This window comes from Crassostrea angulata, chromosome 8 (genome assembly GCF_025612915.1).
Source record: "Crassostrea angulata isolate pt1a10 chromosome 8, ASM2561291v2, whole genome shotgun sequence".
In the NCBI taxonomy this organism is placed as follows: domain Eukaryota; kingdom Metazoa; phylum Mollusca; class Bivalvia; order Ostreida; family Ostreidae; genus Magallana; species Magallana angulata.
In genome coordinates, this window is record NC_069118.1 from 41,431,952 (window position 1) to 41,447,836 (window position 15,885).

Genomic DNA, 15,885 nt, shown 5'->3' on the forward strand with positions numbered 1-15,885 from the left:
ACCATCAGGCATTCAATGGTCTATCTTTTATTGTGGAATCATTTAATTTTGTGGGGGCCAATTTTCGTGGATTGTGTGTTATTCACTTATTCATGGGGATGTAATTTCGTGGATGACTCAGATGTCAGTTTTAGTAGGTAATCTAAACCTTTTATAATTAGTTTTCGTTGATAATGTAGATACGTTGGCGAGGGTTACCCACGAATATTAGGAAAATTGAGCAATCACGAATTGTAAAGATTCCACAGTATTCACTATTGTTACCATTAATATTGCACACAGCATGCATTGATGGCTTCTAGTGTTCCAATCATTTTTAATCTTTTCAATCATTTGCGTTAGTGGGTTGCAAAGCATCTTCAAACAAACACTCTTTCTTTTATTAAGTCTTTACATCTAACATCTTCTGGTAAAAAGGTTATTGCTGTTTAAACTTAGAACAAAAATAACTGACCTACATACTTGATGATTTAAATATTGATTGTTACAACTACTTCTGTATTTAAAGCTTGTATCTGACATTTAAAGGTATGATGTGATCTCAAAAGGGTAGTAACGCTAACGGACAAAAGTAATCCATGTCTGGAAAGCACCATGTTGGAAAGTTCTGCAAATTATATTTGGAAACATAACAAGTAAGTTTTATCATATGCTTAAAAGTTTATCGATTTTCAATGGTTTCCATCTTTTGACAAATCACCATAAAATATGCCTCTTACAGAAAACACAATTCCTCTCCCTATGCAACAATTATCTCTTTAGACATACATAACACTTATATGTAAAACCGAGGTATTTTATATACCGATTCTTGAAAGTAAAATGGTCCGAACGGATAAATTTACTAAATTTTTGTAAAGTATTTTACACTTTTTTCCCTTTTGTGAATTATTCCTGAACCAGTATATTGGTATAACGGTGTCTTTTTGTTAAAATGATAACATCAACTAATCCAGTCCGTCTTTGAAATTTAGACAAAAAGCACATTTTTAATTATTCAGATTAATACTTTTGGCATAATTAACATTCTTGCAGAGAGGTATCTCCTTTAAACAAAAAACATGTAAGCTTTTTCAAAATATACTCTAGGTTGATTTAGTTATACCGTTTGAGTCAGAGAGTTTAAATGACAGGGGTCATTTTATTTTATGCTTCCATTTAGCTAAAATTAATGAATTGTATAATATTTCTTGCAGAACAAATTTAGCAAGTTGAAAAGTTTCCTGATTATGGATCCATGGTCAAGTGCCCAAGATGTTGTATGCTGCGCCCTATGTCAAACCCCTGAGACCCCCTTATACTGTGAAATTTGTCACATGAATCTTTGTAAAGATTGTATATTGAAGCATGTATCTGACCCGTCAAAGGTTCATAATGTGGTGTCATTTAAACAGCACTGCACTACTCTGAATCATCCGACAACACAATGTGATCACCGCAGTGAAAAATCTGATTTTTGTAGACTGTTCATTTCTGAAGAACAGTTAGTGCATAAACCAGAAGTCCTATTAAACTCCCTGGAAAGCAAAAAAGTTTTACAAAGAGATTTGCAAGAATTGGAGAAATACATTTTTCCCAAATACAATTCTATTGCATCAAGCATTCCATTTCAAAAGGCCGAGCTAACTAAAAACTCCAAGAAATTGAAAACGTTTTTTACTGAAAGAGGAAAACTATGGCACAACGAAATAGACAACCTAATCAAAAACCTGAAATCTGACCTTGATGAAATGGAACACAAACATTTAGTAGTCCTAAATAAAAAGGAATCTGAAATCAAAAGCACCATTTCTGAAATCACAAAGACTATAGATTTAATAAAGGCGTTACTTAAGTCTGCAGATGTTTGCCGCGTCTTTGAGTACAAATCTAGGAATGCTGAATTCAGAAGATTGCCTCCAAAACTCAATGTTTCCTTACCAAAATTTAAACCTCGGGAAATCAAAAGAGATCAGCTTATGGAACAGTTTGGTTCTCTGTCACAATTATCCTTTAGAACAGAAGAAGAATACTACACAATGGCGGCCATGGGAGCAGACTCTTCTACTACAGACCGGTCACTATTGGATATACCGCTGATCATATCATCTTTTGATACTAAGAGTACAAATCTAACCAGTTTGGCCTGTCTGAATGATTTAGAGATTTGGGCGCTTGGTGGGGACAGCATCATGAGACTCTATAGCCACCAAGGGAAAGAACTGAAATTAATTGAAACCAAATCAAAGGAAAATCCATGCGACATTGCAGTGACAATGAGCGGGGAACTTGTTTATGCTGACTACAGAGAAAGAACTGTAAATATAGTGAGAAATACAGAAATACAGTCAGTTATTTCACTTTTGGGTTGGAAACCTCGCAATGTCACGAGTACCTTATCTGGCGACCTTCTGGTTGTTATGTGCTGTGACGATTTTAACCAAACTAAAGTTGTGCGTTACTTTGACCTCAATGAAAAACAAAGCATCCAGTACAATGATAATGGGAAACCTCTCTATTCATCTGGTTGCATCAAATACATAACTGAGAACAGAAATTTAGATATTTGTGTATCTGACCGCGATGCCAATGCAGTAGTAGCAGTCAATCAGAAAGGGAAATTCCTCTTTAATTACACATTTAGTCCAAATGCGAAACCATTTACACCAACTGGCATCACTACAGACAGCCAGAGCCGAATCCTAACAGCAGACAGTACCAACAACTGTATCCACATCATACACCAGAAAGGACAGCTCCTCCGCTTGATTGAAAACTGCAGTTTACTCTCTCCTTGGGGTTTATCTGTTGACGCCAGAGACAATCTTTTCGTGGCTGAAAATGACTCAAGTAGAGTGAAGAAAATACAATACTGCAAATAAATCAATCAACTGTACATTTGAAATGGAAACTGAATGTAATCAAACTAACTTTATAAAAACATATTTCCATTTATCAGATTGCCTGAGTAGATCAATTCATTATGTCTTTTGTGTCGTTAAAAACTAATACTACTTCGTACTTTCCGGGGTATATTTTTCAAATGTTAGCAAACGTAAATGTTATGGACATACAGAGCTTGATCTTTGAAGTATAATAATAATAAAATAAGGACTATTGTCCATGTTTATTCGCTAAATTATCTTTTTTCTGCATCAAACAAATGTACATGTAAGTTGATTGAAATTGTTGAAGTGATTTCCATATGTATGTTTGTAAATATAAACGCTTCTCGAAAGATTGTTAATTGCTTACATTAGTTAATTGTTTAAAATGTTCAATAAAAAATCTAAGATTGATTTCCTTGAATCTACTCAACAACGTTTAATCCTGAAAACACCACTCGTAAATAGGCACCACCACACAGGTTTATAAACACGTGTTTACTTATAAAAGCTTGTTACATCCGACTGCACACTTAAACTCATGTAGTAATTTTTTTTCGTGGTTTGAGGTTTATTTCTTGTTTTGTTCTGCATTTCTGTTTGTAATAGTGCATTTACATGTACATTTGATGTTAGAATTCTCCTGGCCTGGAAAAGATTGCGTAAAATCTCATATTATGCAATGACAGTGTAGATACCATATTGACGCGGGAATCCTAAATTGCATGTACCTACCTGTATCAATTGCGTCGTTTGCTTACCGAACTTTTATACTTATATGCATTTTGAATTGTGAAATTTTTCAAAACAATCTACTTCTTTGTCGAACTAACGGTAAACGGATCAATAAATTATGTTAACTTTATCATATATAACAGTGAGAAAAATTCGCAATAAGATATCTAGGAAACTATCGATATCATGAAATCGTTTAAAAATGATTAAAATAAATTGTAATTATTACATTTTATTTAACTAAATGACATTAATAAGTTATCAATGACATACATGTATTTTATTTCAAAGATATTGTGATTCCATCGACTAAGCGAAAAATTAAACTAATTTTTCAAGTATCTACAATTACAACAATAAATAAAAATGTTTGCTATAATGTATTGAGTTTAAATGTTCGTATTTAATCAAAAGCACTGGAAGTGCTGTATATCATGCGTAAAATTTGATAATTTTATCCCCACAGAGTAACATGATGCACATGTTCGTTCAAACATGTGAGACCTCCATGGATTGCGGCGATGAAAGAGAAATATGACGCACAATGCCTTTGACACGTAGCTCTTAGCTTAAATGAAATCCACAAAATTGATAATGAACAAATAATGATAAAAACACAGGTGGCTTTATAATGAGGCGTCTCTGCGAATTTGCAACGGCCATAGTAAGGTTTCTTACCGTCGAGTTCCGTTTTCGGATATCTTAACTGGCAATGTTTATGTGTGTAAGAAAACTCAATACAACATCACAAATATACGAGATCTAAACATAATGGTGACGTAATGTTGAAACATTGCTTTAATAAAAGAACATGTTTTGATCCAAACAATTTTTCCACGGGATTAAAGATCCTCCACATTTTTCGGTATTGTCTCACAAGCCTTTCTTAGAAATATGAAACGTTTATATTTCTTAGAAAGATGGAATTCTTGCATTGTTTGATTTGACAATGACAGCAGAAGGAACAATACTGGTAAAAATCAGCTTTCAGAATGTATCACTATTCAAAAAAGTACCTGCTCTTTTCGAATTCGGAACTGTATAATGTTTGATTGTTCAATGCTATAGCAAATGCATCAATATTTGACGACGTAAATATTTTCATAATGGATGAAATCGCCATGAGATGACGTACTTTTATAATAAAGCTCATTATTTATAAATTACTAAAAGATACGGATTTTTAGCAATGACTTCAACTTAAAAAATGACAGAAAAAAACAATTTTGTTGAAAAAAATTAACGTTTTAAAATTTTGCCGCTATTTAAAAAAAAAGTTTCAGCAAGATTCGAATTTAGAACCTGCGGGATCAAAGTTAAACCCTTTGCGTCACATAGATAGGCAGCAAAATTTCATAAATGTAGAAGCCAAGGTTAGTAGAGGATCCTTAAGAGCATTCAAAATACGGAAATAATGGAATCCACTAAGTCTTTGTATTTTACATTGCGATGTCACAATCGGTACAATGTTCCTTATTTCTAGGATACATCCAGTCATGTTTTATTTCAAAACAGTAATGTTTTCAATTCTGTTAAACATTTGTTATTTGTTCTTTAACGAAAAACGTCATACTTAACAATACCTATTTAACATATATATTCTAAAAACGTGAACATTCAACTTCTAAAATTAAAAATCTAAAATTGTCAGTACTTATGTCCTTGTTTACTGTCTTTTATTCATATAACCATAATCTATTCAGCATGCAATTTAATTTATCATCTCCTGTTAATATTTTCAGTACTTTGATCCATTTCAACTTTTAACATTGTATAACCTTCAAAAGAGACGTTCACAGCTGAAAAATACACAACTGCGTCGGTTTTCTTGGCCTGGAAATCATTTTAAGGTAATGCATTTATCCTATAAGGTTAGCAAAACATACTAGCGAAACATTAGCATATATTATAATCTTTAGATATTTTTGACTGAAATTTGCTTTTCTTTGACAATTATGATCATTCCTTCTTAAACTTTAACTTGTATATGTATGGAGGTATTCACTTTTTCAGTTAGTCCCTCAGAACCAAGCTACATGTTAGTTATATAAACGTAGGTAAATGATCTTAAAGTATGTTTAATTCATTTTGAACTGTTAACACCGTCTACATGATTGTATAACAGGCTTTTTTTCTAAAAAAAAAATATACAGATTTAAGATCAATATGTTGAATAGTCATCAATGAACTTCCTTTATTACAACAAGAAACGTAAAAAAAAGTATAGTTAAGGTGTTTTTTTTTTCAGAATGCAGAAGTCCTGATCTATCTATCTATCTATCTATCTATCTATCTATCTATCTATCTATCTATCTATCTATCTACAGATGAATTTGCTTTGCCAATCCAAACATTTTACATATTACGTTATATACGTGTTACTTTCTAATGTGTATAGACTGAGGAACTTTCCCTCTAACTGGTTTTGATTTCGATTAATCGTTTGGAGTAAATATAGTTATAAATATATAATATGTCGTTGCATAAAATTCAGATTAGGCTATTAACGGCATGTACATTTTTCACAGAAAGGTATATGTACACTATGATTTTATTTGATAAGCGTATTTTATATAGTTATCCTTGTTTTATTACATAATGTTTTTTTACTTAGCCCTTTTTATACCTCGTAAGAATTCAACTTTAACATATCGATGCGACCACTATTGCTTCAATCATCGATCAGTTCAGGTGAATACGCAGTATAGTTGCCTTGTTCGGGTATCGTTTTTCGAAAAACGTTCAACGGTCCACATTTTTTGCATTAACCTTCCTTGCTTTAAAAATCTGCAGGTTATTCAATTTTCAAAACATGCTTGCAGGTAGAGAGCACACGCAATCCCCACTCCCACGATACAGCAGATAAATCTCATACTATGCAATGACAGTGTAAATAACATATTGACGCGGGAATCCTAAATTGCATGTACATACCTGTATCAATTGCGTCGTTTGCTTACCGAACTTTTGTGCTTGTTTGTATTTTGAATTAAGATTTTTTTTCAAAAAATCAGATGCTACTTTTTCGTCGAACTAACGGTAAACGGATCAATAAATTATGTTAACTTTATCATATATAACAGTGAGAAAAATTTGCAATAAGATATCTAGGAAACTATCATGAAATCGTTTAAAAAGTTATTAAAATAAATTGTAATTATTACATTTTTATTTAATTTAACTAAATGATTAATCAGTTTTCAAAGACATACATGTATTTTTTTTCAAAGACATTGTGATTCCATCGACTTTAGCAAAAAAATAAACTAATTTTTTAAGTATCTACAATTACAACAATATCCAAAAATGTTTGCTATAAGGTACTGAGTTTAAATATTCATCTTTAATAAAAAAAAAAAAAAAAAAAACACTGGAAGTGCTGTATATCATGTGAATCAAATGGCAATATTTCATTCATTCATATTCTTTTATTATTTCACGTACATCATAAATTGGTTTTTTGACTACCTTTTTTGTTTGCTTCATCTTTTAATAAGTAACATAAAAACTCATTTTTGCAAAATGGCTTTGTTTATCTTTATAATTACCCATGAGAGAGGAGGGAGAGTGATAAAAATTGATTGATCATAGTAATCTTGAAATTTAGGTATTGTGCATTAAGATGCAATAAAATAAAAATATAGATACGCACCGAAAGAAAATTAGAGGAGCATGTCTGGACAAATGCTTGCTGGTCTGGTTTTTAAAATACAGTTTTGATGTACATCAATTTTAAATGGGACAAAGAAGAGAGCCCTTGTCGTCGTAAAGTATGTTATTTAGTAAACATAAGCAGCCTGAAGTTTTGAGGATTTGTAACGATCATGTTTCAACTTACACAGCTGTATTCTTTAACCTAAATCTGTCTTCAACGATTTCATCACTGCACCATTAATTATGGCCCGAGAACTTGTTTACTCAAACACATGCAATGTGTTAGAGCTTTTATTCTTTTCACGAAAATTGCGATTGATGTTTTCACAATTTGTTCAAAATATAATCTGTAATTGTTTTGCACGTAGCCCTATACTTAACGCTTGGTTATTCTTTTGTTATAATGTCAATGTTTAGACTTGACAAATATGCTACAAAAAGAATCTTTTTTTAACTTATCTCTTGGACTTTGTTTATCCAATCGTTCAAATTACATAATTAAGCCGTTCAGCTAGGTTGTAATATATCCTACCAATAGTTCCTCAATATAAACTTTAAGATTAATCATTTGGAAAACCTTTTGGGTTTTATAATGTTTTGAACATTGTTAAATTTATCTTAAAAATGATAAGTAAAAAATTAAGTTACTAAACTATTTATATATTTCTATTTCCCAAGGTATTTTGTTCCAGTTAACTTAATATTTACTAAAATAAAGTGGTCAAAGAAAACTATAAAGGTTAAATTTCCCCAATGCTATACAAAATTTATAGGATAAACATGGTTTATTGTTTGTTTGTTTTGTTTTGTTTGTTCTTTTATTTTATTTTTTAGCTCACCTGAGCTGAAAGCTCAAGTGAGCTATTCTGATTACATTTAGTCTGTCGTCCGTCTGTCCGTCTGTCTGTAGACTTTTCACATTTTCAACATCTTTTCAAGAAAAATTTGGCCAATTTCAACCAAAATCCAAATTAGGGACCACGCCCTTTTTCAAAAGGATATGATAAGGAATTATTAACAATTTTTGAGAGAATTTTAAAAATTTTCTTTTCAAGAGCCATTTGGCCAGGAAAGCTGAAACATTGTGGAATCATTCTCAACTAATGTAGATTCAAAGTTGTGAAAATCATGACCCTTGGGGTAAGGTGGAGCCACAATGGCGGTTGAATTTTTACATAGGAATATATTGAGTCAATATTTAAAGGTTCTCAAAAATAATCAGCCAAGAAAGCGAAATCGTGTGTGGAAGCATGCTTAGCAAGATTTTATTTTGTACAAATAATGACATCCCCTAGGGGTAGGGCGGGGCCACAATAAGTGGCCGAACTTAGGAATATATAGAGTAAATCTTTAAAAATCTTCTTCTCAAAAATCATTAGTCGAGGGAAAATGAAACTTATGTGGAAGCATCCTAAGCTAATGTTTATTCAAAGTCGTGAAAATCATGACCCCTAAGGGTAGGGTGGAGCAACAATGGCGGGTCAAATTTTTACATAGGAACATATAGTGTACATTTTTAGAAGTCTTCATCTCAAAAACTAATCAGCCAGGAAAACTGGAACTTATGTGGAAGCATCCTCAGCTAGTGTAGATTCATAGTTGTGAAAATCATGACCCCTGGGGGTAATGTGGGGCCAAAATGGGGGGGGGGGTGAATTTTTACGTAGGAAAATAAAGAGTAAAACTTTAAAAAATCTTCATCTCAGAAACAAATAAACCAGGAAGGCTAGAACCTATGTGGAGGCACATTCAGTTAGTGTAAATACAAAGTTGTGAAAATCATGACCCCTGGGGGTAGGGCGATGCCACATTGGGGAAAGGGCAAATTTTTAAATAGAAATATATAGAGTAAATCTTTAAAAATCTTCTTCTCGGAAACCAATCAGGAAAGCTGAAACTTGTGTGTAGGAACCCTCAGCTAGTGTATATTAAAAGTAGTACACCAGGGGTAGAGTTGGGCCGCAATGGGGGTCGGATTTTAAGTAGAAAAATATAAAGGAAATCTTTTTAAAAACTTCATTTAAAAAAACGAAACTTCCAAGTGGTTAAAATATGATACCTGGAGCCAGGGTGGGACAACAATTTGGTGGGTGAATTTTTAAATAGGAATGTACAGAGAAAAATCTTTTAAAACAACTATTTCCCTAGAAAAGCTGAAAGCAACTTTAAGTAGTGTATAGTCAAATTCGTTCAAATCAAAATCTTGAGAAGTAGGGTTGGGGTCCAATTTTACAAAGGAAAACATTTTAATTTAAAAAAATTGAAAAGTTAAAATGTATGGTTTTTCATATATGCAAGCATTTTGACAAATTGCTGATTTTTAGAATTGTTTAGACTTTGGTCCCGTGTAATTATTGGGCCTCACAAGGGGTTCAGAGTTTCATGTAGGTTTATATCCTATATATATAAACAATTGTTTAGGATCTTGTTGAGAACTGCAATGCTTAACATATGAAATGACTATAAAATCATCTTGTTAGGAAAGGGACTATATTAAAAACATAAGAATATCTAAGGATTATAAACAGAAGAATATCCTATAGGGGAAAATGGATTTTTAAATATACAGAATCTATATATCTTACACGATATTTTCCAGATTTTTTGTATTGTTACTTTATTTAACTGATTTTATCATGTCTTTAGTTGCTAAGGTGTTTGTTTTTGTTTGTTTGTTTGTTTGTTTGTTTGTTTGTTTGTTTGTTTTGTTTTGTTTGTTTTTTGTTTGTTTTTTGTTGTTTTTTTGTTTTTTGTTTTTTGTTTGTTTTTTTTATTGGGGGGGGGGGTTATTTTGGGTGGGGATTATGAGGGGTGGTGGTGGAGATACTGTTTGTTTTTTCAATATATAACAAAACTAAGCTACCTGAAACGAATGATTGTTTTAATGGGGATTTTTCTTATCTTTTCTAGTTTAGTTTGAAAACAATAGTTTTCAAGGGAAAATGATGCAGACTACGTTGGAACTAATATTCAATTCGAGTTTTACGTTCTATATCCCCGCATGGATTGTATTCATAGCAATGATATTTGCTTGTTGTCTTCTGTATTGGGACAAAAACTTATCCAAACTTCGGGTAAGGCGGCATTATATTTTTTTTTTCTCTATTTTTTTCTATCCGTATTTTTTCTATTCTGAAACGACAAATATACTAACCAATTGATTGTCCGTCCATGTATTTAACTTATAATCAAATCATCAAATATTGCAGATGAAGGGAAAACCAAAACCATTTAATGTCACTCACAACTCCTTTGAAGTTAGCTGGAACAAACCAACGTTTGCGTTTCCCAGTAGTTATATGGTTTATGTACGAAAGGCGACAGATCCCGAAGATTGGGAGTCTTTTACGACCCCTGGTGGAGAGCGCTCCATTAGAATAACCGATCTTACCCTCAATACCAGATATATTGTCAGGGTCCGCGCATGTGCGGGTACAGAAACTGGGCCTATTGGAGATGAAAGTGGTGTCATAACTACGAAGAATTTAGCCTTCAAAAAAAAACAGGAATCCACTTTGCTTCATGTTCACACAGAAGTACCGAATGCTTTACCCATGTATGCTGTCCAATATGAAATAGACGAAGATGATGACAAAAAGATTCGTAAGATAATAATAGGTGTGTTTTTAATTTATTATGGTTTTAGAAATAAAAATCATTCTAAGAAAGCTAGCTCGCATTTCTGTGACATTTGACTAAATGTTCATTTATTGAATGCTATAAGTAAAATATTCCATTCTAATGTACACATGAAAATATAAAACCAACAACATAAGGGTTCTAACATCTTTAATTTGCTAATCTTTAACCATATCATAGTTATTCGTTTGAACATTTTCGCTTTTATAACTTTGATTTAAATGTAATGATATACTTCAGAATCTGAAGAGCTGTTCTTTTTTGATTGTTTAAAATACATATATTAATTAAATGTTTGTGATAAAGCTGCTCGTATTGAAAACGGTCGTAATAACTACCAAAATCAAAGAATAAAAGGCAAAAAATACCATTTCAATTAATTTAACGCAAAAGAGTAAAGTAAATAGACCAATTTACAGAAAGTACACTTATGTTGAGAATACTATTTCCACATCGCATAAAAACCAAAATCGGCGACTGGTTATGTATATAACTGCATTTGAAATGCTGTGAGCAACCATAGACTTGTCAAATGCGTATCCCATCACAAAATAAAATCTTTGAGGCATGAGCGAACAATTTTGATCTATAATAAAAGTACATACTTCTGAAAATTAAATGAGTGAACATGACTGAACCTAACTGATTCAGCTACTTGAAACAATCTAAGAACATAAGGTTCTTTTTTATATAATAACTTTACTTAACAATAATGCATAAGAAACGACGCTATGTTTTTCTAATGTTTTAAAAATAACTAACCTAATAAATTTGTAATAGTGTAGTGTAAAAACATTCTCCAAAACCTTTTGAATGACAATATCATACACATATTAAATGAATTATGGTTTATTTTATAGGGGAAGCGCTGGTAAATGGTTGCATCCAAAATGGTAAAAGTATATTGTTATTCAGCATGCCCCATTCAGGGAAGACCACTCTTTTGCAAGGAATGATGAATTTTATATTTGGCGTGTCATCAGCTGATGACTTTCGGTTGTGTTTTTCTCCGGAGTTAATGGTCAAGGTAAGATAAATTTTCCAACACAAAGGCAATAATGCAATTTAGTTGTGACGATGCATTTACCCAGGAGATTACCAAATTAAAAACAAATTGATTATTTGACCATTATACACCTTGATGACACAAATCTTATTAAATGGTTAAATGCATGATTTTGTGTGAATTTTATCTATACATATAATTTGAAAGTGAAATATTTATGCAATATGTGTAAAAAAAAATTGATAATATAAACGTCCAAAATATAAAAGCAAGAATCTCTACCCAACCCAACTCCCGATTTTATAGATATTTCCCAAATATGCTTGACTGGAAACATACCTGATATACTGTAATTCATAATCATCGATAAAGAATCATCAATATGAAGAAAAAAATCTCTCATCAACATGATGAAAATTATATATTTGGTTAATGATTTTTATATGATATGATATACAGAATAATGCTTCAAAATGGGATTATTTTTACAGAGTGACCGGTATCGAGACTGGGTTACAGTATATGAGTTCCATGAGTACGAAGGAGGACGGTTGGATTATCCTTTTACAGTCATTGATATTTCAAGATTCTATGGGTCAAAAAAGGAATACTTTCTAAGAATACATGATCAAATCACTTCTTATCAATCAACAACTAACTGTATCTGCTATGTCGCGCAAAATAATACTTTTAGTTTGTCTGATGATCAAATTGAATATATCCAGTTCATCAAGCATATTTTTCAAACCGATATGGATACAGACTTAGGCTGTTGTTTTTGTACATTTGCTGATTTAGGGCCAACTCACGTAAAAGAAGTCCTTGATATAAATAACATTACGTCGGATGAATCATATATGGTAAACTGGTCATGCTTATTCAATAGGATTGACCATGCATCCAAGTTTTTCTGGGTAACCAATTTTCAAGGTCTTGACAAGTTTTTCAAACGTGTAAAAATATCAGACCGGAAATGGTTGTTGGATAAAATAAAGAACGATCAGCCGGGTCCAGGTGAAAAAAACGACGAACTGATTTTGCAGATTGTGGATTTACAACCCGAAGTGACCAAATATCTCGGAAAACTTGGAGAAATGAAGACTCACTATGACACATTCGTTGCTCACGAAAATGATATCAAGTCGACTGGAGATTTTCCATTCACTATCGAAGAAGTAAAACAAACAAAGGAACCACTTCATCCAGGAAAGCACGTTACCACCTGCACTATTTGCTATTCAACTTGCCATAAGGAGTGTAATCTTCCTGACGATGCCGGAAAAAAGAATTGCCAAGCTATGGATAGCAAAGGGTACTGCAAGGAGTGCGAGGGGTGTTGCGTATGGCATCATCATAAAAACATGACATTTATTTATCGTTACATTAGCGTTGAAGTAACAAAGTCCTTTAAGGATATGAAGGAAAGTTACGAACAAGACCACGGTAAGCCATTGGACTTTGAAGAGTATCTTGATTATTTAAACAAAGACATTGAGACTCTTCTTGAGCGGCTTCATGAAAAAGTCAAAAAAATCAACGATTGTACAAACGAGCTGCACGGTATCAAGAAACGCCAGTTTGGAGATTCGTTTGATGATACGATCGATCACATGATCAAGTCAGAAAAGAAAAACAAAGAGAAAGGCTACGAACGAAGAATCGAAATGTTCTTAGAGCTGAAAAAATACACCCAAATGAAAATGATAAAAATCAAAAAAGGGAACTGAAGTGTCCACTATTTACTTTAAAATAGGTACATGAACATTTCCTTGTTTGCCTAAAAGAAGGAGTCTGTCGTCTTTCGAACAACAAAAATGTAACCCTATTAAGATATACATGTATGTCTCTTACTATGTATTTTTTCTGTATTTACTACTGCGTTAATTGCAATTATCTTATTAAGAGTGCAAAAGCATCCACGATTTGGACAGTAACGCAACACCACTCAAACATGATGCTAACCCAATTCAACCCCCCTTCCCGACAACAATGATGATTTTTCCTTAATCTATTTTTAAAAAAAAAACTGTACTGCAAATTCTAAGTTTATTTAATCCAGAATTTTAGCATCTGATACAAAACACGCATCTCAATTCAATTGTCTGAGACTTCCATGGCGGAAAAGACTGAAGCAAGACATCATTTAAAAAATAATGTATTGAATGCATCATTGTATTTTAGCAGATAAACATTTTTGTGTTAAGATCCCAAAAGAACATTACTTAAATGCTACATTTTTGCGGATTTGGTTTTTGTTTACTTGTTTGTTTGCTCGTTTTTGTTTTTTTGTTTGTTTTTTTTTTTTTGTTGTTTTTTTGTTGTTTTTTTGAGTTCCTTATAATGTCAAACACAAACTTTTTGTATTTGAAATAAACTTTTTGTGTTTGAAATTAACTTTTAACTGAAACGTTAAAACGAGAAAATTGGTCACCGCAGAAATTCCAATTTTACAGTATATTCACTTTCAAATCTTAAAAGGGGCATGATCGTGCTTTTTGGTCAAAGTTTTGTTTTTCGTTTTAAATGTTTGCAATGCTTAAGTAAAGCATATCTAATAGTTCATCAAAAATTGAGTGTTAGCCGACAAGATATAAGCAAGATACAGCTCACAATTCTTTGTTATATAAACAAAACTCAGATCATGTTTTTGTTTATATTATAAATGTTTGCAAAAAGAATTCCAGGTTATGATCTAAAATAAATGTGACAAAAGGATCTGTTAACGTTAATTAATGGTAAATACAAATTAGCAATAGGCTTGAAAGTATTTTACCCGTACTCTTATATTGAACCAACGAAAACAACGCCATGAGACGAGCTTTGTTTACATATTACCAAAGAAATGTGCGCTCTGTGTTAATTTAGACTGACACAAAATATGGCACAATCCTTGTCTACATAACATGTAGCTCTGTCCCCTGCCTCTTAGACTGAAACTTAAATGTTGGTTGATCAGTATAATGCAGTTCTAATGCAATATACCCAATAACATTTTTAAAAAATATGTGACCAAATCGAGACCAAGTCACTCTGATACTTGAGTACAGTTGAGTAAGTTGTGTACAGAAAAAAAAACAACTAAACGTCAATAAATGTTTTTTAATTGTAAAAACGTGCACCTCTCATTTAGCTAGTATTAAGCTTGGTTATATTAAATATAATTAATATGCTGTTTTTTTTAATGGCAAAACTTATTTTGATTGTGTGGTTGTTTTTCTTTTAGAATTTTAGAATGAGTTTTTTTGTGTAATGTATTTTCATCCTAGTTAGATTTAACAAAAAAAAATCATAGTATTGCTGTAAAAGATATACATTGTGTACACTTGTTGTCCTGTACACATAAAAGGACAGAGCTTCACAATAAATAGTTCTTCAAAAAGGAAAAACCTGTTTAAGAGGGGTTTTTTTATAAGCGAGTGAATCTATCTGTTATGCACTAAATATTGTGAATTAGGATATTAACAATTTACAGAAAATTATTCTAGTACATGTCATCTGTTTGTCAATGGTTACACGTATCACTATGAGGCTGAAAGGTCGTGGCTTCTTTTAGACTTTACAAATCTCCTTAAGAAAAAAAGCCCTGTATAAAGATATAAAAAAACATTTAAATTTTACGTTTAAAATTCATAGAAATTTTCTTTTATACTAAAATCTTTACTTCTATGTTAAATTAAAAGATCTCGAATTTTTTAGTTTTAATACTGATAATTCGGAAGAGTACTGTCTTTTGTTTTAAATATTTTAAACATCATTGATTCTTGAAGATTACCAATTTGTTTTTATTTTTTCTCAATCAAGCTTCGTTAATTAATAGTCAACAAAAATTCCTCAAAAAATTCCGGAAATCATCTGAATTTTTCGGATTTTACAATCTTGCGAATGCGCATTACATTCACGGGATGCTCTTAATTTTATGTTTCCACAGTCTAGTCAATCTGTCAAAATTTCAGCAAAACCTAAAAAAAAATTGCTACAAAGCTAATT

At 31.9% G+C, this 15,885-nt stretch overlaps 2 protein-coding genes across 2 annotated transcripts; both read left to right on the plus strand.

Moving 5' to 3' along the window:
• Nucleotides 1-467: 467 nt before the first annotated feature.
• On the plus strand, nucleotides 468-2,861 carry LOC128160970 (uncharacterized). Its single transcript, XM_052824247.1, has 2 exons — nucleotides 468-635; nucleotides 1,197-2,861. Exon 2 carries the CDS (start codon nucleotides 1,230-1,232, stop codon nucleotides 2,859-2,861), a length of 1,632 nt encoding a protein of 543 aa, XP_052680207.1. The 5' UTR covers nucleotides 468-635; nucleotides 1,197-1,229.
• A 2,505-nt stretch (nucleotides 2,862-5,366) lies between these two features.
• On the plus strand, nucleotides 5,367-14,073 carry LOC128158926 (uncharacterized). Its single transcript, XM_052821918.1, has 5 exons — nucleotides 5,367-5,449; nucleotides 10,164-10,327; nucleotides 10,463-10,871; nucleotides 11,753-11,919; nucleotides 12,390-14,073. Exons 2-5 carry the CDS (start codon nucleotides 10,196-10,198, stop codon nucleotides 13,623-13,625), a joined length of 1,944 nt encoding a protein of 647 aa, XP_052677878.1. The 5' UTR covers nucleotides 5,367-5,449; nucleotides 10,164-10,195; the 3' UTR covers nucleotides 13,626-14,073.
• Nucleotides 14,074-15,885: the final 1,812 nt, after the last annotated feature.

Excerpts from the sequence above, each read along its gene's own strand:
- LOC128160970 (XM_052824247.1), top strand. The coding sequence starts at position 1,230 with ATGGATCCATGGTCAAGTGCCCAAGATGTTGTATGCTGCGCCCTATGT.
- LOC128158926 (XM_052821918.1), top strand. The coding sequence starts at position 10,196 with ATGATGCAGACTACGTTGGAACTAATATTCAATTCGAGTTTTACGTTC. Across the intron at positions 10,872-11,752 it reads GATTCGTAAGATAATAATAG|GGGAAGCGCTGGTAAATGGT; the intron begins GTGTGTTTTTAA and ends TTTATTTTATAG. Across the intron at positions 11,920-12,389 it reads CTCCGGAGTTAATGGTCAAG|AGTGACCGGTATCGAGACTG; the intron begins GTAAGATAAATT and ends TTATTTTTACAG.